Raw genomic sequence first — 27,500 nt, 5'->3', positions numbered from 1 at the left:
TGTTGTGTTGTTGCAGTTGTGTGTAGTTTAAATGTGTTTGTTGTTGTGTGTTGCAGTTGTGTGTAGTTAAGTGTTTGTTGTGTTGTTGCAGTTGTGTGTAGTTAAGTGTTTGTTGTGTTGTTGCAGTTGTGTGTAGTTAAGTGTGTGTTGTGTTGTTCAGTTGTGTGTAGTTAAATGTTTGTTGTGTTGTTGCAGTTGTGTGTAGTTAAGTGTTTGTTGTGTTGTTGCAGTTGTGTGTAGTTACGTGTTTGTTGTGTTGTTGCAGTTGTGTGTAGTTAAGTGTTTGTTGTGTTGTTGCAGTTGTGTGTAGTTACGTGTTTGTTGTGTTGTTGCAGTTGTGTGTAGTTAAGTGTGTGTTGTGTTGTTCAGTTGTGTGTAGTTAAGTGTGTGTTTGTGTTTTGTTGCATGTTGTGTGTAGTGTAAGTTAAGTGTGTGTTGTGGTTGTTTGCAGTTGTGTGTTAGTTAGTGTTTGTGTGTTTGTTGCAGTTGTGTGTAGTTAAGTGTGTGTTGTGTTGTTGCAGTTGTGTGTAGTTAAGTGTTTGTTGTGTTGTTCAGTTGTTGTTGTAGTTAGTGTGTGTTGTGTTGTTGCAGTTGTGTGTAGTTAAGTGTGTGTTGTGTTGTTGCAGTTGTGTGTAGTTAAATGTGTGTGTTTGTTGTGTTGTTGCAGTTGTGTGTAGTTAAGTGTGTGTTGTGTTGTTGCAGTTGTGTGTAGTTAAGTGTGTGTTGTGTTGTTGCAGTTGTGTGTAGTTACGTGTGTGTTGTGTTGTTGCAGTTGTGTGTAGTTAAGTGTGTGTTGTGTTGTTGCAGTTGTGTGTAGTTAACGTGTGTTTGTTGTGTTGTTTGCAGTTTGTGTGTAGTTTCGTGTGTGTTGTGTTGTTGTTGCAGTTTGTGTGTAGTGTTTGTGTTGTTTGCGTGTGTGTTTGTGTTTGTTGCAGTTGTGTGTAGTTACGTGTAGTGTTGTGTTGTTGCAGTGTGTGTTGTGTTGTTGCAGTTGTGTGTAGTTACGTGTGTGTTGTGTTGTTGCAGTTGTGTGTAGTTAGGTGTTGTTGTTGTGTTGTTGTGTTGTGTGTTAGTTGTTAGTACGTGTGTGTTGTGTTTTGCAGTTGTGTGTAGTTACGTGTGTGTTGTGTTGTTGCAGGTTGTGTGTAGTTAAGTGTTGTGTTGTTCATGTTGTTGTGTGTAGTTGTGTGTGTGTGTTGTTGCATGTTGGTTGTGTTGTGTGTGTGTGTTTGTGTTGCAGTTGTGTGTGTTAAGTGTGTGTTGTGTTGTTGCAGTTGTGTGTAGTTACGTGTGTGTTGTGTTGTTGCAGTTTGTGTGTAGTTACGTGTGTGTTGTTGTTGTGTGTGCGTTGTGTTGTGTGTAGTGTGTTGTTGTGTTGTTGCAGTGTGTGTAGTTACGTGTGTGTGTGTGTGTGTGTTGCGTTGTGTGTAGTTACGTGTGTGTTGTGTTGTTGCAGTTGTGTGTAGTTACGTGTGTGTTGTGTTGTTGCATGTGTGTAGTTAAGTGTGTGTTGTTGTTGTTTGTTTCAGTGTGTGTGTTAAGTGTTGTGTTGTGTTGTTTGTGCAGTTGTGTGTGTTGTGTGTGTTGTACGTGTGTGTGTTGTGTTGTTGCAGTTGTGTGTGTTAAGTGTGTGTTGTGTTGTTCAGTTGTGTTGGTAGTGTGTGTGTTGTTGCAGTTGTGTGTAGTTACTGTGTTGTGTTGTTGCAGTTTGTGTGTAGTTTGTTGCTGTGTGTGTGTGTTGTGTTGTTGCAGTTGTGTGTGTTAAGTGTGTGTTGTGTTGTTGCAGTTGTGTGTAGTTACGTGTGTGTTGTGTTGTAGTTGTGGTTTAAGTGTGTGTTTGTGTTGTTGTGTTGTGTGTAGTTACGTGTAGTGTGTTGTTGCAGTTGTGTGTGTTGTGTGTGTTTTGTTGCAAGTGTGTGTGTGTGTTGTGTTGTGTAGTTGTGTGTGTGTTTGTGTTGTTGCAGTTGTGTGTAGTTAGTGTGTTTGTGTTGTTTGCGTGTGTGTAGTTACGTGTGTGTTGTGTTGTTGCGTTGTTGTGTTGTTAAGTGTGTGTTGTGTTGTTGCAGTTGTGTAGTTAGTGTGTGTTGTGTTGTTGCAGTTGTTGTAGTTAGTGTGTGTTGTGTTGTTTGCAGTGTGTGTAGTTAAGTGTTGTTGTGGTTGTTGTGTGTTTGTGTTGTGTTGTTGCAGTTGTGTGTAGTTACGTGTGTGTTGTGTTGTTGCAGTTGTGTGTTGTGGTGTGTTGTTTGTTGCAGTTGTGTGTAGTTACGTGTTGTTGTGTGTTGCAGTTGTGTGTGTTAAGTGTGTGTTGTGTTGTTGTTGTTAGTTACGTGTGTTTGTGTGTTGTGTGTGTTGTTGCAGTTGTTGTGTAGTTACGTGTGTGTTGTGTGTTGCAGTTGTGTGTAGTTAGTGTGTTGTTGTGTGTAGTTACGTGTGTGTTGTGTTGTTGTTGTGTGTTGTTGTTACGTGTGTGTTAGTGTTGTTGCATGTTGTTTGTGTAGTTACGTGTCGTGTTGTGTTGTCAGTTTGTGTCGTGTGTGTTGTGTTGTTGCAGTTGTCCGTGTGGATGGAGGGCCTGCAGAAGCAGCTCTCGTCTGAACTCTGTCCGTGTCCGGAGACGGTCGAGGCTCTACAGGCTCTGATCAGCCAACAGCAGCAGCAGCAGGCGAACACACAGGTGACAGAACAACACACGAACAGACAAGAAAAAGAGAAAAATATATAACAACAACAGAACAACACACAGGTGACAGAACAACACATGAACAGACAAGAAAAAGGGAAAAATATATAACAACAGCAGAACAACACACAGGTAAAAAAAGAACAACACATGAACAGACAAGAAAAAGGGAAAAATATATAACAACAGCAGGACAACACACAGGTAACAGAACAACACATGAACAGACAAGAAAAAGGGAAAAATATATAACAACAGCAGAACAACACACAGGTAACAGAACAACACATGAACAGACAAGAAAAAGGGAAAAATATATAACAACAGCAGGACAACACACAGGTAAAAAAAAAAAGAACAACACATGAACAGACAAGAAAAAGGGAAAAATATATAGTTCTATACCAACAGCAGCAACAGCAGAACAACACCACAACACAGGCTACAGACAAAACTATGGGAAAAATACACCACTAAATCAGCCACTAAATAAATACTAATATTATAAAATCCTTCGTTATATTGTTGATTACATCATTATCACTGTAACATTAATATTGTGACACAAACTCATCTTAGTTTTGATTTCATACATTATTTATTTATTTAATTAGGTCGTTTTAAATGTATTAAAGCTCATAATAACCCCTAACCCAGACTAACTTTAGCCTGAGTGTTTCTTACCCAGACTAACTTTAGCCTGAGTGTTTCTAACCCAGACTAACTTTAGCCTGAGTGTTTCTAACCCAGACTAACTTTAGCCTGAGTGTTTCTAACCCAGACTAACTTTAGCCTGAGTGTTTCTAACCCAGACTAACTTTAGCCTGAGTGTGTCTAACCCGGACTAACTGAAGCTCTAACCCTGGCTCTCGCAGGAGGCCGCCATGAGTGTGATCCGAGAAGGAGAGGACCTGATTCTACAGCTCAGGTACGAGACTCCTCCCCCTCACCAGCAGGCGGCGGGTTCCACTCCCGATCTGAGTGTGCATGAGCTCCATATGTGACTGGTTCAGACCTGGTTTAGTCCCTGATTTAGTTCTAATTTAGTCTTGATTTAGTCCCTGATTTCATCCTGGTTTAGTCCCCGTTTAGTCCTGATTTAGTTCTCATTTAGTCCCAGTTTAGTCCTAGTTTAGACCTGATTTAGTCCTGGTTCAGTCTAGTTCTGGCTCCTCTCAGTACGGAGGTTGTGGGTTCGATTCCTCACGGGGGGGTGTTTGTTTCAGACCTCAGGGCAGCTCTGTGGTCCATGAGGTTGTGGGTTCGATTCCTCACGGGGGGGTGTTTGTTTCAGACCTCAGGGCAGCTCTGTGGTCCATGAGGTTGTGGGTTCGGTCCTCACGGGGGGTGTTGTTCAGCCTCAGGCAGCTCTGTGGTCCATGAGGTTGTGGGGTTCGGTTTCCTCAGGGGGGTGTTGTTTGTTTCAGACCTCAGGGCAGCTCTGTGGTCCATGAGGTTGTGGGTTCGGTTCCTCACGGGGGGGTGTTTGTTTCAGACCTCAGGGCAGCTCTGTGGTCCATGAGGTTGTGGGTTCGGTTCCTCACGGGGGTGTGTTTGTTTCAGACCTCAGGGCAGCTCTGTGGTCCATGAGGTTGTGGGTTCGGTTCCTCACGGGGGTGTGTTTGTTTCAGACCTCAGGGCAGCTCTGTGGTCCATGAGGTTGTGGGTTCGGTTCCTCACGGGGGGTGTTTGTTTCAGACCTCAGGGCAGCTCTGTGGTCCATGAGGTTGTGGGTTCGGTTCCTCTCACGGGGGTGTGTTTGTTTCAGACCTCAGGCAGCTCTGTGGTCCATGAGGTTGTGGGTTCGGTTCCTCACGGGGGGTGTTTGTTTCAGACCTCAGGGCAGCTCTTGTGGTCCATGAGGTTGTGGGTTCGGTTCCTCACGGGGGGGTGTTTGTTTCAGACCTCAGGGCAGCTCTGTGGTCCATGAGGTTGTGGGTTCGGTTTCCTCACGGGGGGTGTTTGTTTCAGACCTCAGGGCAGCTCTGTGGTCCATGAGGTTGTGGGTTCGGTTCCTCACGGGGGTGTGTTTGTTTCAGACCTCAGGGCAGCTCTGTGGTCCATGAGTTGTGGGTTTCGTTCCTCACGGGGTGTTGTTTCAGACCCAGGGCAGCTCTGTGGTCCATGAGGTTGTGGGGGGTTCCTCGGTTCCTCACGGGGGGGTGTTTGTTTTCAGACCTCAGGGCAGCTCTGTGGTCCATGAGGTTGTGGGTTCGGTTCCTCACGGGGGGTGTTTGTTTCAGACCTCAGGGCAGCTCTGTGGTCCATGAGGTTGTGGGTTCGGTTCCTCACGGGGGTGTGTTTGTTTCAGACCTCAGGGCAGCTCTGTGGTCCATGAGGTTGTGGGTTCGGTTCCTCACGGGGGGTGTTTGTTTCAGACCTCAGGGCAGCTCTGTGGTCCACGTGGAGACGGTGCTGCAGCAGTTGGAGGAGGCTCATGTTCAGCTGGAGGAACTGTTCCACCAGAAGAAGATCCGACTCGACGTGTTTCTGCAGCTCCGGATCCTGCACCAGTCCCTGCACCAGTGGCACAACGCTACTACTGCAATACTACTGCGCAAATACTACTACTGCAAATACTACTACTGCACTACAATACTACTGCAAATACTACTACTGCAAATACTACTACTGCATAATACTACTACTGCAAACTACTACTACTACTGCAAATACTACTACTACTACTGCAAAATACTACTGCAATACTACTGCAAATACTACTACTGCAAATACTACTACTGCACTACTACTACTACTGCTAATACTACTACTGCTAAATACTACTACTGCAAATACTACTACTGCTACTACTAATACTACTACTGCAAACTACTACTGCTACTACAATACTACTACTACTACTGCTACTACTGCTAACTACTACAAATACTACTACTGCAATACTACTGCAAATACTACTGCAAATAATACTACTACTACTACTACTACTACTGCAAATACTACTGCAAATACTACTGCAAAATACTACTACTGCAAATACTACTACTGCAAATACTACTACTGCAGAAACTACTACTACTGCAGAATACTACTATACTACTGCAAATACTACTGCGAATACTACTACTGCAAATANTGTGTAGTTAAGTGTGTGTTGTGTTGTTGTTGTTGTTGTCAGTTGTGTGTAGTTACGTGTGTGTTGTGTGTTGTTGTGTGTGTTGCAGTTGTGTAGTTAAGTGTGTGTTGTGTTGTTGCAGTTGTGTGTAGTTACGTGTGTGTTGTGCAGTTGTTGCAGTTGTGTGTAGTTGTGATAAGTGTGTGTTGTGTTGTTGCAGTTGTGTGTAGTTAGTGTGTGTTGTGTTGTTGTTGTGTGTGTGTCAGTTGTGTGTAGTTGTGTGTGTAGTTGTGTGTTGTGTGTTGTTGTGTTGTTGCAGTTGTGTGTAGTTACTGTGTGTGTTGTGTGTTTGTTCAGTTGTGTGTAGTTACGTGTGTGTTTGTGTTGTTGCAGTTGTGTGTAGTTACGTGTGTGTAGTGTGTGTTGTGTTGTTCAGTTGTGTGTAGTTACGTGTGTGTTGTGTTGTTGCAGTTGTGTAGTTACGTGTGTGTTGTGTTGTTGCAGTTGTGTGTAGTTACGTGTGTGTTGTGTGTAGTTGTGTAACAGTTGTGTGTAGTGTGTGTTGTGTTGTTGCAGTTGTGTGTAGTTACGTGTGTGTTGTGTTGTTGCAGTTGTGTGTAGTTAAGTGTGTGTTGTGTTGTTGCAGTTGTGTGTAGTTACGTGTGTGTTGTGTTGTTCAGTTGTGTGTAGTTAAGTGTGTGTTGTGTTGTTGCAGTTGTGTGTAGTTACGTGTGTGTTGTGTTGTTGCAGTTGTGTGTAGTTACGTGTGTGTTGTGTTGTTGCAGTTGTGTGTAGTTAAGTGTGTGTTTGTGTTGTTGTTCAGTTGTGCGTGTAGTTAGTTACGTGTGTGTTGTGTTGTGTGCAGTTGTGTGTAGTTACGTGTGTGTTGTGTTGTTGCAGTTGTGTGTAGTTACGTGTGTGTTGTGTTGTTGCAGTTGTGTGTAGTTACGTGTGTGTTGTGTTGTTTCAGTTGTGTGTAGTTACGTGTGTGTTGTGTTGTTGCAGTTGTGTGTAGTTAAGTGTGTGTTGTGTTGTTGCAGTTGTCCGTGTGGATGGAGGGCCTGCAGAAGCAGCTCTCGTCTGAACTCTGTCCGTGTCCGGAGACGGTCGAGGCTCTACAGGCTCTGATCAGCCAACAGCAGCAGCAGCAGGCGAACACACAGGTGACAGAACAACACATGAACAGACAAGAAAAAGAGAAAATTATAACAACAAACAGAACAACACACAGGTGAACAGAACAACACATGAACAGACAAGAAAAAGGGAAAAATATATAACAACAACAGAACAACACACAGGTAACAGAACAACACATGAACAGACAAGAAAAAGGGAAAAATATATAACAACAACAGAACAACACACAGGTGACAGAACAACACATGAACAGACAAGAAAAAGAGAAAAATATATAACAACAACAGAACAACACACAGGTAAAAAAAGAACAACACATGAACAGACAAGAAAAAGGGAAAAATATATAACAACAGCAGGACAACACACAGGTAAAAAAAGACAACACATGAACAGACAAGAAAAAGAGAAAAATATATAACAACAGCAGATCAACACACAGGTAAAAAAGAACAACACATGAACAGACAAGAAAAAGGGAAAAAATATATAACAACAGCAGAACAACACACAGGTGACAGAACAAACACATGAACAGACAAGAAAAAGGGAAAAATATATAACAACAGCAGAACAACACACAGGTAAAAAAAACAACACATGAACAGACAAGAAAAAGGGAAAAATATATAACAACAGCAGAACACACACAGGTAAAAAAAGAACAACACAATGAACAGACAAGAAAAAGGGAAAATATATAACAGCAGGACAACACACAGGTAAAAAAAAGAACAACACATGAACAGACAAGAAAAAGGGAAAATATATACAACAGCAGAACAACACACAGGTAACAGAACAACACATGAACAGACAAGAAAAAGAGAAAAATATATAACAACAGCAGGACAACACACAGGTAAAAAAAGAACAACACATGAACAGACAGAAAAAGAGGAAAAATATATAACAACAGCAGGAACAACACACAGGTAAAAAAAGAACAACACATGAACAGACAAGAAAAAGGGAAAAATATATAACAACAGCAGAACAACACACAGGTACAGAACAACACATGAACAGACAAGAAAAAAGGGAAAAATATATAACAACAGCAGAACAACACACAGGTAAAAAAAGAACAACACATGAACAGACAAGAAAAAGAGAAAAATATATAACAACAGCAGAACAACACACAGGTAAAAAAAGAACAACACATGAACAGACAAGAAAAAGGGAAAAATATATAACAACAGCAGGACAACACACAGGTAAAAAAAGAACAACACATGAACAGACAAGAAAAAGGGAAAAATATATAACAACAGCAGAACAAACAACACACATAAGGTAAAAAAAGAACAACACATGAACAGACAAGAAAAAGGGAAAAAAAAAATATATAACAACAGCAGGACAACACACAGGTAAAAAAAAGAACAACACATGAACAGACAAGAAAAAGAGAAAAATATATAACAACAGCAGGACAACACACAGGTAAAAAAAGAACAACACATGAACAGACAAGAAAAAGAGAAAAATATATAACAACAGCAACAGCAGGACAACACACAGGTGACAGAACAACACAATCACATGTGCAGACAAGAAAAAGGGAAAAATATATAACAACAGCAGGACAACACACAGGTAAAAAAAGAACAACAATGAACAGACAAGAAAAAGGGAAAAATATATAAACACAGCAGAACAACACACAGGTAACAGAACAACACATGAACAGACAAGAAAAAGGGAAAATATATAACAACAGCAGGACAACACACAGGTAACAGAACAACACATGAACAGACAAGAAAAGGGAAAAATAATATAACAACAGCAGGACAACACACAGAACAACACATGAACAGACAAGAAAAGAGAAAAATATATAACAACAGCAGAACAACACACAGGTAAAAAAAGAACAACACATGAACAGACAAGAAAAAGAGAAAAATATATAGTTCTATACCAACAGCAGCAACAGCAGAACAACACCACAACACAGGCTACAGACAAAACTATGGGAAAAATACACCACTAAATCAGCCACTAAATAAATACTAATATTATAAAATCCTTCGTTATATTGTTGATTACATCATTATCACTGTAACATTAATATTGTGACACAAACTCATCTTAGTTTTGATTTCATACATTATTTATTTATTTAATTAGGTCGTTTTAAATGTATTAAAGCTCATAATAACCCCTAACCCAGACTAACTTTAGCCTGAGTGTGTCTAACCCGGACTAACTTAATCCTGAGTGTTTCTTACCCAGACTAACTTTAGCCTGAGTGTTTCTAACCCAGACTAACTTAACCCTGAGTGTTTCTAACCAAGACTAACTTAATCCTGAGTGTGTCTAACCCAGACTAACTTAATCCTGAGTGTGTCTAACCCAGACTAACTTAACCCTGAGTGTGTTTAACCCAGACTAACTTTAGCCTGAGTGTTCTAACCCAGACTAACTTTTAGCCTGAGTGTTTCTAACCCAGACTAACTTAACCCTGAGTGTTTCTAACCAAGACTAACTTAATCCTGAGTGTTTCTAACCAGACTAACTTTAGCCTGAGTGTTTCTAACCCAGACTAACTTTAGCCTGAGTGTTTCTAACCCAGACTAACTTTAGCCTGAGTGTTTCTAACGCCAGACTAACTTTAGCCTGAGTGTTTCTTAACCAAGACTAACTTAATCCTGAGTGTTTCTAACCCAGACTAACTTAAGCCTGAGTGTTTCTAACCCGGACTAACTTAAACCTGAGTGTGTCTAACCAGACTAACTTAAACCTGAGTGTGTCTAACCCAGACTAACTTTAGCCTGAGTGTTTCTAACCCAGACTAACTTTAGCCTGAGTGTTTCTAACCCAGACTAACTTAATCCTGAGTGTTTCTAACCCAGACTAACTTTAGCCTGAGTGTTTCTAACCCAGACTAACTTAATCCTGAGTGTGTCTAACCCAGACTAATTTAAACCTGAGTGTTTCTAACCCAGACTAACTTTAGCCTGAGTGTTTCTTACCCAGACTAATTTAAACCTGAGTGTTTCTAACCCAGACTAACTTTAGCCTGAGTGTTTCTAACCCAGACTAACTTTAGCCTGAGTGTGTCTAACCCAGACTAACTTTAGCCTGAGTGTGTCTAACCCAGACTAACTTTAGCCTGAGTGTTTCTAACCCAGACTAACTTTAGCCTGAGTGTTTCTAACCCAGACTAACTTAATCCTGAGTGTTTCTAACCAAGACTAACTTAATCCTGAGTTTTTCTAACCCAGACTACTTAAGCCCTGAGTATTTCTAACCCAGACTAACTTTAGCCTGAGTGTTTCTAACCCAGACTAACTTAACCCTGAGTGTTTCTAACCAAGAACTAACTTAATCCTGAGTGTTTTCTAACCCAGACTAACTTAAGCCTGAGTGTTTCTAACCCAGACTAACTTTAGCCTGAGTGTTTCTAACCAGACTAACTTTAGCCTGAGTGTTTCTAAACCCAGACTAACTTAAGCCTGAGTGTGTCTAACCCAGACTAACTTAAAACCTGAGTGTGTCTAACCCAGACTAACTTAACCCTGAGTGTGTCTAACCCAGACTAATTTAAACCTGAGTGTTTCTAACCCAGACTAACTTTAGCCTGAGTGTGTCTAACCCAGACTAACTTAATCCTGAGTGTTTCTAACCCAGACTAACTTTAGCCTGAGTGTTTCTAACCCGGACTAACTGAAGCTCTAACCCTGGCTCTCGCAGGAGGCCGCCATGAGTGTGATCCGAGAAGGAGAGGACCTGATTCTACAGCTCAGGTACGAGACTCCTCCCCCTCACCAGCAGGCGGCGGGTTCCACTCCCGATCTGAGTGTGCATGAGCTCCCTATGTGACTGGTTCAGACCTGGTTTAGTCCCTGATTTAGTTCTAATTTAGTCTTGATTTAGTCCCTGATTTCATCCTGGTTTAGTCCCCGTTTAGTCCTGATTTAGTTCTGATTTAGTCCCAGTTTAGTCCTAGTTTAGACCTGATTTAGTCCTGGTTCAGTCTAGTTCTGGCTCCTCTCAGTACGGAGGTTGTGGGTTCGATTCCTCACGGGGGGGTGTTTGTTTCAGACCTCAGGGCAGCTCTGTGGTCCATGAGGTTGTGGGTTCGAGTCCTCACGGGGGTGTGTTTGTTTCAGACCTCAGGGCAGCTCTGTGGTCCATGAGGTTGTGGGTTCGGTTCCTCACGGGGGGGTGTTTGTTTCAGACCTCAGGGCAGCTCTGTGGTCCATGAGGTTGTGGGTTCGAGTCCTCACGGGGGGGTGTTTGTTTCAGACCTCAGGGCAGCTCTGTGGTCCATGAGGTTGTGGGTTCGGTTCCTCACGGGGGGGTGTTTGTTTCAGACCTCAGGGCAGCTCTGTGGTCCATGAGGTTGTGGGTTCGAGTCCTCACGGGGGGTGTTTGTTTCAGACCTCAGGGCAGCTCTGTGGTCCACGTGGAGACGGTGCTGCAGCAGTTGGAGGAGGCTCATGTTCAGCTGGAGGAACTGTTCCACCAGAAGAAGATCCGACTCGACGTGTTTCTGCAGCTCCGAATCCTGCACCAGTGCACGCTCGAGGTACTGCGAATACTACTACTGCGAATACTACTACTGCAAATACTACTGCGAATACTACTGCAAATACTACTGCGAATACTACTGTGAATACTACTACTGCGAATACTACTGCGAATACTACTGTGAATACTACTGTGAATACTACTACTGCGAATACTACTGCAAATACTACTGTGAATACTACTGTGAATACTACTGTGAATACTACTACTGCAAATACTACTACTGCAAATACTACTGTGAATACTACTGCGAATACTACTGTGAATACTACTGTGAATACTACTGCAAATACTACTACTGCAAATACTACTACTGCAAATACTACTGCGAATACTACTGTGAATACTACTGTGAATACTACTACTGCAAATACTACTGCAAATACTACTACTGCAAATACTACTACTGCAAATAATACTACTGTGACTACTGCGAATACTACTGTGAATACTACTGCGAATACTACTGTGAATACTACTGCAAATACTACGACTGCAAATACTACTACTGCAAATACTACTGCGAATACTACTGTGAATACTACTGTGAATACTACTGCGAATACTACTGCAAATACTACTGCGAATACTACTGCAAATACTACTGCGAATACTACTGCAAACACTGCTACTAAGTACACACAATACTACTGAACCAGTACACAAACTCGAGGTATCCAATACTACAAATAAAACATAGTCTGAACAGGTGTAGACATGGTAAAATGTCATTTTAGACCTGGTTTAGTTCTGGTAGAGACCTGATTTATCCCCGTATTTAGACCCTGGTTTAGTCCTCTTTTAGTCCTGGTTTAGTCCTCTTTTAGTCCTGGTTTAGTCCTCTTTTAGTCCTGGTTTAGTCCGTTCCGTTCATACCTGTTGTGTTTCAGGTGATGAGTGAGATGGACGCGTGGAAGCAGGACCTGCAGAAACAGTCTCAGGATTTCTCATCGGACAAGACTCGGGTCTCGGATCAGAACCAGGACAAACTGGGTCTGAGCGGGTCCAGGCTGAACGAGGCCAGTCCGGAGGCTCTGACCCTGGCCCAGCAGAGGATCCACAGGTGAGACACACACCTGAGCACACCTGAGAACACCTGAGCACACCTGAGAACACCTGAGCACACCTGAGAACACCTGAGCACACCTGAGAACACCTGAGCACACCTGAGAACACCTGAGCAACACACCTGAGCACACCTGAACACACCTGAGAACACCTGAGCACACCTGAACACACCTGAGAACACCTGAGCACACCTGAGAACACCTGAGATACCTGACACCTGAGAACACCTGAGCACACCTGAGCACACCTGAGCACACCTGAGCACACCTGAGAACACCTGAGAACACACATGAGCACACCTGAGCACACAGAACCTGACCTGAGCACACCTGAGCACACCTGAGAACACCTGAGAACACACCTGAGCACACCTGAGAACACCTGAGAACACCTGAGCACACCTGAACACACCTGAGAACACCTGAGCACACCTGAGAACACCTGACACTGAGCACACCTGAAACACCTGAGAACACCTGAGAACACCTGAACACACCTGAACACACCTGAGAACACCTGAGCACACCTGAGCACACCTGAAACACCTGAGCAACACCTGAGAACACCTGAGCACACCTGAGGACACCTGAACACACACCCTGAGCACACCCTGAGCACACCTGAACACACCTGAGAACACCTGAGAACACCTGAACACACCTGAGAACACCTGAACACACCTGAGCACACCTGAGAACACACCTGAGCACACCTGAGAACACCTGAACACACCTGAGAACACCTGAACACACTGAGACACACCTGAGAGAACACCTGAGCACACCTGAACACACCTGACACCTGAGCACACCTGAGCACACCTGAACACACCTGAGAACACCTGAACACACCTGAGAACACCTGAGCACACCTGAGCACACCTGAGAACACCTGAGAACACCTGAGAACACCTGAGAACACCTGAACACACCTGAGAACACCTGAGCACACCTGAGCACACCTGAGAACACCTGAGAACACCTGAGACATCTGAGCACACCTGAGAACACACCTGAGACACACCTGAACACACCTGAGCACACCTGAGAACACCTGAGGACATCTGAAGCACACCTGAACACACCTGAGAACACCTGAACACACCTGAGAACACCTGAGAACACACCTGAGAACACCTGAGAACACCTGAGCACACCTGAACACACCTGAGAACACCTGAACACACCTGAGCACACCTGAGGAGAGCAGATATGAAAGTTGATCACACAAACTCACGTCAGGTTCTAATGTTCTGCTGTTCCTCGTCACACACAGAGCTGGAGTTGTGTTTGTTTGTTTCTTTATTCTGAGTCTGTTACATCTCCAAAGCTCCAAACACTCTGTTCCACCTTGTGATGTCATCAAGTGGTATTTTCCAAGTGAACAGCTCCTTTTCGCTTTAGTTCAGTTGAGGTCGGTAAAGAAAGTCCAAGTCTGAAACGATCCAAATGATTCTATTGAAGGTGTGTGGAGTTTAAAAACACGTGGAGCACTTCCTGTATCACCACATGATGACATCACAAGGTGGAACAGAGTGTTTGTGTGTTAAACATGTGAATCAAATGAAACACAGCTCCAGGTCCGTGTGTGAGGAGGAAACGACATTAGAGCAGGGAACAGTGAAATATGGGACCTTTAAACATAAACCAGGTCACACCTCCTCCCCTCACCGTGGAATCTCTTCTACTTGTACTTGTACTTGTACTTGTACTTGTACTTGTGTACTTGTACTTATACATATATTTCTTGTTGCAGACACATGGAGCGGCGTTTGGCCATGAACAACATGATTTATGAAGTCATCCAACAAGGACACGATCTGCAGCAGTACATCACTGAAGTACAGGCCTCAGGTAACAAGTACTACTACTACTACTACTACTACTACTACTACTACTACTACTACTACTACTACTACTGCTACTACTACTACTACTACTACTACTACTACTACTGCTACTACTACTACTGCTACTACTACTACTACTACTACTGCTACAAACCAGGACTAAACCAAGACTAGATTGTGACTAAAATAGGTATTACCTAGGCCTAAACCAGGAAATCAAAACCAGGACTAAACCAGGACTAAACCAGGACTAAACCAGGACTGAACCAGGATGAACCAGGACTAACCAGGACTAAACAGGACTAAACCAGGACTAAACAAACCAGGACTAAACCAGGTCTAAACCAGGACTAAACCAGGACTAAACCAGGACTAAAAACCAGGACTCTAAACCAGGACTCTAAACCAGGACTAAACCAGGACTCTAAACCAGGACTCCAGGACTAAACCAGGACTAAACCAGGACTAAACCAGGACTAAACCAGGACTAAACCAGGACTAAACCAGGGACTAAACAAGGACCAACTATGACCAAACCAGGTCTAAACCAGGTCTAAAGCAGGACCCTGTGTGTGTGTGTGTGTGTGTATAGTGTGTGTATAGTGTGTGTGTGTGTGTGTGTGTGTGTGTATAGTGTGTGTGTGTGTGTGTGTGTGTGTGTGTGTATAGTGTGTGTGTGTGTGTGTGTGTGTGTGTGTGTGTATAGTGTGTGTGTGTGTGTGTGTGTGTGTGTGTGTGTGTGTGTGTGTGTGTGTGTGTGTGTGTGTGTGTGTGTGTTAGTGTGTGTGTATAGTGTGTGTGTGTGTGTGTGTGTGTGTGTGTATAGTGTGTGTATAGTGTGTGTTGTGTGTGTGTGTGTGTGGAGAAATCGGGGCATGACGAGCGTTTGGGGAGGAGGGTGATAGGAGGAGAAGGGGGTGTGATGCTGAGGGGAGGGGGAGGATGGGGTTGCCGTGGAAACTGCCTCCCGTTGCTATGGAAACCGGGGTCCATCGGATTCTCCCTCAGCATCAGCGCCACACAGACACACACACACACACACACACACACACACACACACACACACACACACACACAGACACACACACACACACACACACACACACACACACACACACACACACACACACACACACACACACACACACACACACACACACACACACACAGAGGTATAAGCCGAGCATTAGAATGAACCATAGCAGAAAGAGCAATGCAAATGTATGAAGAACCTGGTTTAGTCCTGGTTTAGTCCTGGATTAGACTTGGTTTAGGCTCTGTTTAGACCTGGTTTAGATCTGGGTTAGTTCTGCTTTTGTCCCTGGTTTAATCTTTGTTTTAGACCTGGTTTAGTCCTGTTTTAGACCTTTTTTGGACCTGGTTTAGATCTGGTTTAGACCTGGTTTAGACCTGGTTTAGATCTGGTTTAGATCTGGTTTACACTTGGTTTAGACCTGTTTTAGACCTGTTTTAGTCCTAGTTTAGACCTGGTTTAGTTCTGTGTTTGTCCCTGGTTCTTTCGGAGCCCCCAAAAACTGCGATACCTCAAAACATTATCACTACTACTTTTTAATAATAATAATAATATACAAATTATATATTAGAGCCCGACCGATATATCGGTTGGCCGATATTATCGGCCAATATGGGCACCTGGAGACATATCGGCTATCGGCCGATATGCTTGCTGATATGGGCCGATATTTCACGTGGGCATGTTATACCTCGTTATAAAGCTTAGACTCTCTACATTCTGTTCATTTAATCCAATTTACAGACAGATAAATGTCCTAATATGTGGCTCCACATCAGTATTTATTGCGGTGTAATTTGTCTGTGTGTGTCGTCGTACTGTCCCTGAACACACCACAGAGTCACTTCACTCACGTGTGTTTGTTTACACCTGCAGCCGTGCGCAACACTGAGATTATTTTCTTTTTACGGACAATCGGTTTGAGTCTGGATTAAAAGGACATTTATTAGTTCAGATTTGTGATGTGGGAGGAGCCTGTGTGATGTGGGAGGAGCCTGTGTGATGTGGGAGGAGCCTGTGTGAGCGGTGAGTGTTGGAAATACATCGACTTTGAAGCTAGTTTAGGTTTTGTTAGCGGTTAGCTGCTGTAGCTCCCGCACATAAACAGACTGTTTTCTATTGGTCTATTGTAAAGTGTTTATATTGTCCGTATATTTGTTACTGGACCAGTATTGATATGTAAATGAGCTGTGAACAGACGTGTGAATGATCCACATTTATGCATATAATTAATTACCGCGTGCGCAGCGTTTTTACGGCTAAAGGCTAATAGCGCTAGTTTATTTACTAGCTAGGAGTTATGGGTCGCGATCGAAGCGGCTCTTAGATCCGACTCTTTGAAGCGAACAACAGGAGCATGTTTTTTATTGGGAGCCGTGTTTTCTCTTTTTCTCTTTTTCTCTTCATGTCGCATGTCGACCCGTAGTTTAACAGCAGCAGCGGCTGAAAACGAAACTTTCAGAAATCTGCGTGTGCATAGGATAAAAAAAAAAGTGCATATTTGGCTGCAGTTCAGCATAAAATGAATAAACCAGGACTAAACTTGGGCTCGAGTGAAGGAGAGAGATAGAGACCGAGTCCCGACACTCAGACCTGGTTCAGTTCTGGTTTAGTCCTGCTTGCAACAAAACAATCAAGAGTCGCTTGGAAAGAGCCAGCTGCTTTAGTGAGCCGAGCCAAAAGAGCCGGTTCTCTAAAAAAAAAAAAAAAAAAAACTGGAATCCCCATCACTAGTGTCTAGAATGTGATGCAAAAATGCCATTAGTCCAACTGTCTGTAAATATGATGTAAAGAGGCAGAATAACAATAAATGTTTCCTAAATAAACCCAATTTAAAATCCACCAGAGCCAAACCTAAGTTTTTTAAACAATTCAAGATTTACAGTGAATTTTTACATCACTAAATATATCGGCGATTATATCGGCAGCTCCAACTCCCATTATATCGGTTTCATATCGGCCACAACAAAATCCATATCGGTCGGGCTCTATATATATATATGACATATATTAATAATATACAAACACACAAACACACACACACACACACACACACACACACACACACAACACACACACACACACACACACACACACACAACACACAAACACACAAACACACACACACACACACACACACACACACAAACACACACACAAACACACACGACACACACAAACACACACACACACAAACACACACACACACACACACACACACACACACACACACACACACACACACACACACACACGACACACACACACACGACACACACACACACACACACACACACACACACACACACACACACTCTGGTGGAAACAGTCACTTGTATAAACCCTGAATCATTCCTCCACATTTGGTTTAAACAGACTGAGTTTTATTTTAATGATGAACCAGGAGCAGGAGACGACCTGAGTGTTTTTGTTTGGTTTTTTGTTCGGTTTTGACGACCTGAGTGTTTTTGTTCGGTTTCGACGACCTGAGTGTTTTTGTTCGGTTTCGACGACCTGAGTGTTTTCGACGACCTGAGTGTTTTTGTTCGGTTTTGACTCCACACTGATGTTTAATCTGGTGTTATGAGTCGTGTCGCGCGGCTCGAGTCGTGTGAATCATCTGCATTTGTTCTAGAATCACTCTGACCTTTACCGACTCTGTGGAAGATGTTGTGAATATTGAATTTCTCACTTTTTTACATGTTTGAGATGATTTCATTCTGAATTTCAAAAGCTGATTTTGAAATGTACATTCAGTCAGTTTAAACATAAAAAACACAACTGTCGCCTTTTACATTTTCAGCACAAATATTTTTAAGGCTTCAGTCAGTTCTTCATGGTTCACCTGTACTCACCTGTACTCACCTGTACTCACCTGTAGTCACCTGTCTTCACCTGTACTCACCTGTACTCACCTGTACTCACCTGTACTCACCTGTCTTCACCTGTACTCACCTGTACTCACCTGTACTCACCTGTACTCACCTGTACTCACCTGTACTCACCTGTACTCACCTGTACTCACCTGTACTCACCTCTGTACTCACCTGTACTCACCTGTACACCTGTACTCACCTGTGTACTCACCTGTACTCACCTGTACTCACCTCTCACCTGTGCTCACCTGTACTCACCTGTACTCACCTGTCTCACCTGTACTCACCTGTACTCACCTGTGTTCACCTGTACTCACCTGTACTCACCTGTACTCACCTGTACTCACCTGTACTCACCTGTACTCACCTGTACTCACCTGTGCTCACCTGTGTACTCACCTGTACTCACCTGTACCTGTGCTCACCTGTACTCACCTGTCTTCACCTGTACTCACCTGTACTCACCTGTCTGTGTACTCACCTGTACTCACCTGTACTCACCTGTGCTCACCTGTACTCACCTGTCCTCACTCTGTAATCACCTGTACTCACCTGTCTTCACCTGTGCTCACCTGTACTCACCTGTGCTCACCTGTGTCACTGTCACCTGTACCTGTACTCACCTGTACTCACCTGTGCTCATCTGTGTTCACCTGTACTCACCTGTACTCACCTGTGCTCACCTGTACTCACCTGTGCTCACCTGTGCTCACCTGTGCTCACCTGTGCTCACCTGTGCTCACCTGTACTCACCTGTCTCACCTGTACTCACCTGTCTTCACCTGTACTCACCTGTCTTCACCTGTACTCACCTGTCTTCACCTGTACTCACCTGTACTCACCTGTCTTCACCTGTACTCACCTGTCTTCACCTGTGCTCACCTGTCTTCACCTGTGCTCACCTGTACTTCACCTGTGCTTCACCTGTGCTCACCTGTATTCACCTGTCTTCACCTGTACTCACCTGTCCTCACCTGTACTCACCTGTCTTCACCTGTGCTCACCTGTCTTCACCTGTGTCTTCACCTGTGCTCACCTGTGCTCACCTGTCTTCACCTGTCCTCACCTGTACTCACCTGTCCTCACCTGTGCCCTGGTCTGCAGGTGTGGACCTGTCGGAGCCAGAGGGCGGGGTTCTGGCTCCTCAGGTGGAGGAGCTGCAGCGCCTCCTACAGGACAAACAGAAGGAGCTGCAGCAGATGGCCGACCACACACACACTCTGCTCGAACAACACCTGCAGCTCCGACACCTGCAGAGCCAAGTCAAACAGGTGAGACCCACACCGGGTCAGACCAAGACCCAGACCCACACCGGGTCAGACCAAGACCCAGACCCACACCGGGTCAGACCAAGATCTGGGTTAGAATGGGGTAAGACCTGGTTCTGGTCTGTTTCAGTCCTGGTTCTGGTCTGTTTCAGTCCTGGTTCTGGTCTGTTTCAGTCCTGGTTCTGGTCTGTTTCAGTCCTGGTTCTGGTCTGTTTCAGTCCTGGTTCTGGTCTGTTTCAGTCCTGGTTCTGGTCTGTTTCAGTCCTGGTTCTGGTCTGTTTCAGTCCTGGTTCTGGTCTGTTTCAGGTCCTGGGCTGGATAAACGAGGGGGAGGTGATGTTGGCGTCGTGTTTGTTAAACTCCAGTTGTTTGTCTGAAGCTGAACAGTTACAGAGAGAACATGAGCGCCTCCAGCAGTCCATCGAGGTAACTGCACCAGCACATTTACACTTTCACCAGGAGGAATCATCTGCTCATCTGATGATCTCTCTCCACAAATGCAGCATTTTTAAATCAATAAAAGGTACATGGAGATCTAAGTCTGTGAAGTGTTACGGTTAATACTCTGTATCTTTAAAGACTCTGCTGGACTTGTTCCTGTAGTTAAAGTGTGTGTGTGTGTGTGTGTGTGTGTGTTTTGCCTCAGGGCCTCCTTCACGCTGACTCTCTGCAGAGGACCCACCAGGTGGCGCTGGCGCTGCAGCAGAGGGCGGAGCTGCTCGTGCGGTACGTTCTCCATCTTTTACAGAACAAACAAATGTGTTTTTCAACGACTCAAATCTGAACTGACAAACGAAAAGAATCACATTTCAGAACATGTTTGTATCTAAACTACATGGAGATTTAGTTTTTTCTGCTCCTTTGCTCCTCTCTCTTCTTCTTCTTCTTCTTCTCTTCTTCTTCTTCTCTGTGGTTCCTCAGGTCTGGACATTATGACCCAGATGCAGTGAGAGCCTGTGCCCAGACGGTGGCGCTGCACTGGCAAACGCTGATGCTGCGAATCGAAGACCGACTCAAACTGGTGAACGCCTCAGCCGCGTTTTACCGGACGTCACAACAGGTGAACGACAAATAACCACCGCACAAAATACACCTGGTTTAGACCTGGTTTAGACCTGGTTTAGACCTGGTTTAGTCCTGGTTTAGACCTGGTTTAGTCCTGGTTTAGACCTGGTTTAGACCTGGTTTAGTCCTGGTTTAGTCCTGGTTTAGGGTTTAGTCCTGGTTTAGACCTGGTTTAGACCTGGTTTAGACCTGGTTTAGACCTGGTTTAGACCTGGTTTAGTCCTGGTTTAGACCTGGTTTAGACCTGGTTTAGACCTGGTTTAGTCCTGGTTTAGACCTGGTTTAGACCTGGTTTAGACCTGGTTTAGACCTGGTTTAGACCTGGTTTAGACCTGGTTTAGTCCTGGTTTAGACCTGGTTTAGACCTGGTTTAGTCCTGGTTTAGTCCTGGTTTAGACCTGGTTTAGTCCTGGTTTACCTGGTTTAGACCTGGTTTAGACCTGGTTTAGACCTGGTTTAGTCCTGGTTTAGACCTGGTTTAGACCTGGTTTAGACCTGGTTTAGACCTGGTTTGTGTGGTCCAGGTGTGCGGCGTGTTGGAAAGCCTGGAGCAGGAGTACAGACGGGAGGAGGACTGGTGTGGATCAGGAGAGAGACAACCAGAGCAGCTCCTGCCCCTGATCAACAAACACATGGAGCAGAAGGAGGCCTTCCTCAAGGTACTCACTGTCTGTGTACTCTGTGTACTCTGTGTACTCTGTGTACTCTGTGTACTCTGTGTACTCTGTGTACTCTGTGTACTCTGTGTGTACTCTGTGTACTCTGTGTACTCTGTGTGCTCTGTGTACTCTGTGTACTCTGTGTACTCTGTGTGCTCTGTGTACTCTGTGTGCTCTGTGTACTCTGTGTACTCTGTGTACTCTGTGTACTCTGGACACTCTGTCTGTACTGCGTTCTGATGTGTACATGTACTCCAGGCGTGTACTTTGGCGAGGAGAAACGCGGAGGTGTTCCTGAAGTACATCCACAGGAACAGCGTCACCATGGCGACCATCTCCGGACACAACATCAGCGTCCCCGGGGCAACGGAGGTCACCGGGGGTCACTCCAGGGTCCCCGAGCAGCAGGTCAAAGGTCAGGACGACTTTCAGCCTGGAGTCGAGTGCAGAAGTTTAGTCTGACGAGATTAGAAATGTGACGAGTTTAAACGACACGACACTGGTGCTGCACACACTGTGTGACAGGGGTCACTCTGTGTGACAGGGCTCTCTCTGTGTGACAGGGCTCACTCTCTCTGTGTGACAGGGCTCTCTCTGTGTGACGGGGCTCTCTCTGTGTGACAGGGCTCACTCTGTGTGACGGGGCTCTCCCTGTGTGACGGGGCTCTCTCTGTGTGACGGGGCTCTCCCTGTGTGACGGGGCTCTCCCTGTGTGACGGGGCTCTCCCTCGACTCAGACTAAACGCTGCAGTCGACTCTGGCTTTAGGTCCTTCATTTGGACTTGGTTTAGTCTTGGGTTAGACTTTCTGTAGTCCTGGTTCAGTCCTGGTTCAGTCCTGGTTTAGTCCTGGTTCAGTCCTGGTTCAGTCCTGGTTCAGTCCTGGTTCAGTCCTGGTTCAGTCCTGGTTCAGTCCTGGGTTCAGTCCCTGGTTTAGTCCTGGTTTAGTCCTGGTTTAGTCTGGTGGTTTAGTCCTGGTTCAGTCCTGGTTCAGTCCTGGTTCAGTCCTGGTTCAGGTCCTGGTTCAGTCCTGGTTCAGTCCTGGTCTTGTTCTCAGGGATTCTCAGTGAGCTGCTTCAGCGGGAGAATCGAGTTCTTCACTTCTGGACGTTAAAGAAGCGACGTCTGGACCAGTGCCAACAGTTCCTCATGTTCCAGTCCCACGCGCAGCAGGTCACACACCTTCACACACCTTCACACACCTTCACACACCTTCACACACCTTCACACACCTTCACACACCTTCACACACCTTCACACACCTTCACACACCTTCACACCTCACACACCTTTCACACACCCTCACACACCTTCACACACCTTCACACACACCTGCACACACCTTCACACACCTTCACACACCTTCACACACCCTTCACACACCTTCACACACCTTCACACACACACTCACACACCTTCACACACCTTCACACACCCTCACACACCTTCTCACACACCTCACACACCTCACACACCTTCACACACACACACACACTTCACACACCTTCACACACCTTCACACACCTTCACACACCTTCACACACCTTCACACACCTTCACACACCCTCACACACCCTCACACACCCTTCACACACCTTCACACACCTTCACACACCCTCACACACCCTCACACACCCTCACACTTCACACACCTTCACACACCTTCACACACCTTCACACACCTTCACACACCTTCACACACCCTCACACACCTTCACACACCTTCACACACCTTCACACACCTTCACACACCTTCACACACCCTTCACACACCCTCACACACCTTCACACACCTCTCACACACCCTCACACACCCTTCACACACCTTCACACACCTTCACACACCTTCACACACCCTCACACACCTTCACACACCTTCACACACCTTCACACACCTTCACACACCTTCACACACCTTCACACACCTTCACACACCTCACACACCCTCACACACACCTTCACACACCTTCACACACCTTCACACACCTTCACACCTTTCACACACCACTTCACACACACCTTCACACACCTTCACACACACCCTCACACACCCTCACACACACCTTCACACACACTTCACACACACACTTCACACACCCTCACACACCACCTTCACACACCTTCACACACCTTCACACACCTTCACACACCCTTCACACACCTCACACACCCTCACACACCTTCGCACACCTTCACACACTCTCACACACCCTCACACACCTTCACACACCTTCACACACCACTCACACACCCTTCACACACCCTGACACACCTTCACACACCTTCACCTGTCGACCTTCACCTGTCTGACCTTCACCTGTCTGTGCAGGCGCTGGATTGGCTGGCCCAGTCAGGTGACCATTACCTGGCCACACACACCTCACCTGGAGCCAACCTGTCTGAGACCCAGGAGCTCCTGGACCAGCACCGCGACTTCTGCATCTCTGCAAAGGTTCATGATCCATTTCTCCAGTCACAGATAAAACTGAACACAGTGTTGGAGGTTTACTTTTCAAATGTAATCCCCTACAGATTACAGATTACAGATTACTTACCCCAAAATGTAGTTTGGAACAGAATCCATAAAGTTACTTAAAGTGAGTAATGTAATCTGATTACTTTGGATTACTTTGGTTTGTTGTAGAGAAACAAAGACGAGGAAATCTTCACATAAGAAGTTTTGTCTGATAAAAGAAAATAAAAAGTCCAAACTTTACTGAACCAAATTAAAAATATTATTGATAAAAGACGAAGAAACACGTCCACACAGCAGGATTTAGTCCTGTTCAATCCTGTTTGAGACCTGGTTTAGATCTGGTTTTAGACCTGGTTTAGACCTGGTTTAGTCCTGGTTTAGACCTGGTTTTAGACTTGGTTTAGATCTGGTTTTAGACCTGGTTTAGACCTGGTTTTAGTCCTGGTTTAGACCTGGTTTTAGACCTGGTTTAGATCTGGTTTTAGACCTGGTTTAGACCTGGTTTTAGTCCTGGTTTAGACCTGGTTTAGTTTGAGTGGAATTACCAAAAACAAAAAATGGATTTAGCCCAAAATATAAAAACAGTAAAATTCCTCTGTTTAATCCATTTATTTAAACAAAGTAACTGTAATCCAATTCCCACTCACTGAAACAGTAACTGTAACTGAATACAGATACTCATCATTTGTACTCTGATTACTCTGGTACATGTAATCTGTTACTCCAACACTGACTGTAGGGACCTCATGTTTTTGACTTTATTATTTCGAGTTATAAAATGTGAAATGACCTGAGGCGTGTTTCAGAGGGAGTTAAATCCACACAGAATCATCTCGTGACCTTTAACCCTGGTCTGACCCTGGTCTGACCCTGGTCTGACCCTGGTCTGACCCTGGTCTGACCCTGGTCTCTGCAGCACACTCAGGAGAAGGTTCACCTGCTCATCCAGTTGGCCGAGAGCATGCTGGCTAAAGGCCACGCCCACCGCACCGAGCTGCGCCGCTGCGTCTCCTCCGTCGACAAACGATACCGAGACTTCACCGTGCGCATGGGGCAGTACCGCCACCTGCTGGAGACGGCGCTCGGCGGCTGTGCGCAGGTGAGTCCAGACACCAGCTTCACACATCTGCAGGAATCTTCACAAATCAAAATCACAGTTTGAAGGGAAAAGTTCACAAAGATCACGAAGACTGAGACGAGTAAAGAGCACGATTTCCTCCGCAAACTGAGGCTGCGTTCACACTGCAGCTGAACTGACCCAAATCTGATGTTTTGTCTCTATGTTCCTGTATCTGATCTTTTCATGTCTGAACCACACAGATGTGATGTTTTCACATGTGACCAGGACACTTGGATCTGTGCTCCTGAAACTGATCCATATCTGATCTTTAACATGTGACTTGAGTGTGAACAGTCAGGTCACATTCATCCACCTACACGTCATCAACAAGACACAAACGTCACTATTCTGCACTGAAGTAGAGAAAACTGTTCATGATCCATGTGACTGAAGTGAAGCACATCTCCACTCACCACAAAACACCACCACCAAAAACCTGCTCCTTCTCCTTCTCAATCTCCTCCTTAAAACAAGTCAGTTGTTCATGTTGTGGCTCCGGTACGAGAGGAACTTTAAAATCTCCAGGTGTAAACACAGAGACGCTCGCTGCGGTTGACGTCGTCGTGTCTCCAGTGTCACATGTGGGACACTTTTATGACACGTTTAATGTTCACACTGGAGTCACATACAAGTCACATTTAACTGGAAATGTGAACGAGCTGAAAAAACATCAGATTTCACAAAAAAAATCTAAATTGAGCGTTAAACCTGCAGACTGAACGGAGACTAAATCTCCTCTAAAGGCGACACCAGAGGACGACGGCTCCAACTGGAAAAACAGACACAAGACGTTTATTTTCATCTTCTTCAGCAGCAGTAGGACAAAAACCTTTTAAATATACAAATATGTGGAATAATGAGATTAAATGTACATTTGACATTTTTGTTAGTAATTTAATCTATTTGTATTATGATCTATTTGCATTTTAATGAATATACTTTAACTATAATATTTATTAATATACATTATACAGATAAACTTAAATAGGCTACAATTTTAAACTTAATTCAAACTTATTTTTTATACAATTTTAAATGACTAGATATGAAACAAATGTAATATTTTATTATTTTATATTGAATTTCAGTGAATTAATAAATAGCTTTTAATTGCTAAATAATATATACTTTTTTAAATGAGCTCCTTTAAGTTTGTTAGATCAAAATACATTTTACACCATTTAAAATAAACTGGAATATATTTAAACAATCAAATGCCAATAAGATTAAATTATTCAATGTAGTTTTTAGCATTTTAAGAACTTAAATTACTATATATCTTTTTTTCCTTGTTTTTTATTTTTCTTTTTTAATTTTATTTAAATTTTTTTGTATCTTTAATGGAATAAGGGAAAAAAAAAAATTCAATACTCTCAAAAAGAGATGTGAAGTGAAAAAGAGAAAATTGTCCATATGTGATTTGAAACTGCAACCTCTATTTAACTGTTAATACAAATTTGAATAAAAAATAAATAAATAAAAATTACTATATATTTTTAAAAACGTATTTATTCATTTACTGTTGAACGATTGAATATTCCCATTAGTTTCACAGGTAGATTCACTCTTTGGTTCAGTTTGAGCCTGTGAACCTGAGCTGAGTTCAACCAGAGCAGAAGACGCCACCTACTGGACACACGAGGAATAAACTAATAAACTCCTGAAGGGGTTAGGAGACGAGGAGAACGGCTCAGGAGGTGAAGACCAGGAGCAGAGGGTCTGGGCTTCTTCACTCGACACAATCTACAGGATGTTTCAGTCTTAAAACGATTATTAAACGTGCCACAAAAATCTCAAAGACACAAACACGAGGAGAATCTGATGAGACTTTAAATCTGTGCCGACTGAAGTGGACCTGTGTTTGACCTCAGGATGTAAATCTGTGAGGACGATGGCAAATTCTCCTGTGGTGTGATTCTTGTTTTGTTGTCAGTTCAGATTTCAGTCTTTTTGTTCTGGACGTGTTTAAAAAGTGAAGTTTGGACAGAATCCTGACTGAGCCTGACCTGCTGCTCCTGTCGCTCCTGTTTCTTCTCACGTTTCAGGATAATAAAGACCTGGAGCTGGAGCTGATCCCAAACAGCCTGTCAGACTCCGACCCGGAGGTGAACCTGTCCGACCCCAGCCACCAGGTCAGCGACGAGAAGAGACGCACGGCTCGCAAGAAGGAGTGAGTACAGGAAGTGATTCTCATGTACAGGATTTAAAAGGAGTGAGTACAGGAAGTGATTCTCATGTACAGGATTTAAAAGGAGTGAGTACAGGAAGTGATTCTCATGTACAGGATTTAAAAGGAGTGAGTACAGGAAGTGATTCTCATGTACAGGATTTAAAAGGAGTGAGTACAGGAAGTGATTCTAATGTACAGGATTTAAAAGGAGTGAGTACAGGAAGTGATTCTCATGTACAGGATTTAAAAGGAGTGAGTACAGGAAGTGATTCTCATGTACAGGATTTAAAAGGAGTGAGTACAGGAAGTGCACCGTTTAAATGTCCTGGATGACGAAACTGACTCTGGGAGATTTAAGTCATGTTCTAATGTTCTAATGTTCCTCCTCACAAACAGACCTGGAGTTGTGTTTGTTTCATTCACACATGTTTGAGTAACTCTTTTTTTTTAATATATATTATTAGTGTGTCTAC

General features: G+C 44.1%; 1 protein-coding gene across 1 annotated transcript in view; it reads left to right on the top strand.

Annotated features, from left to right (window-relative positions):
• LOC110164028 (kalirin-like) overlaps positions 1 to 27,500 on the top strand; it is a 79,395-nt gene that overhangs the window by 20,708 nt on the left and 31,187 nt on the right. The window contains 15 exon segments of the mRNA XM_055163860.1: positions 2,552 to 2,674; positions 3,556 to 3,608; positions 11,295 to 11,442; positions 12,335 to 12,507; positions 14,268 to 14,365; positions 19,375 to 19,541; positions 19,845 to 19,964; positions 20,185 to 20,264; positions 20,460 to 20,598; positions 21,128 to 21,262; positions 21,521 to 21,677; positions 22,319 to 22,434; positions 23,591 to 23,713; positions 24,654 to 24,836; positions 26,903 to 27,027. Coding sequence (XP_055019835.1) covers positions 2,552 to 2,674; positions 3,556 to 3,608; positions 11,295 to 11,442; positions 12,335 to 12,507; positions 14,268 to 14,365; positions 19,375 to 19,541; positions 19,845 to 19,964; positions 20,185 to 20,264; positions 20,460 to 20,598; positions 21,128 to 21,262; positions 21,521 to 21,677; positions 22,319 to 22,434; positions 23,591 to 23,713; positions 24,654 to 24,836; positions 26,903 to 27,027 — 1,940 coding nt within the window.

The sequence above is a fragment of the Boleophthalmus pectinirostris genome, unplaced genomic scaffold, assembly GCF_026225935.1.
Source record: "Boleophthalmus pectinirostris isolate CB_2022bp ecotype Guang Dong unplaced genomic scaffold, ASM2622593v1 HiC_scaffold_11, whole genome shotgun sequence".
Lineage (NCBI taxonomy): Eukaryota > Metazoa > Chordata > Actinopteri > Gobiiformes > Gobiidae > Boleophthalmus > Boleophthalmus pectinirostris.
The sequence above is the reverse complement of the archived record's forward strand: the minus strand, read 5'-3'. Positions and strand labels throughout refer to the sequence as shown.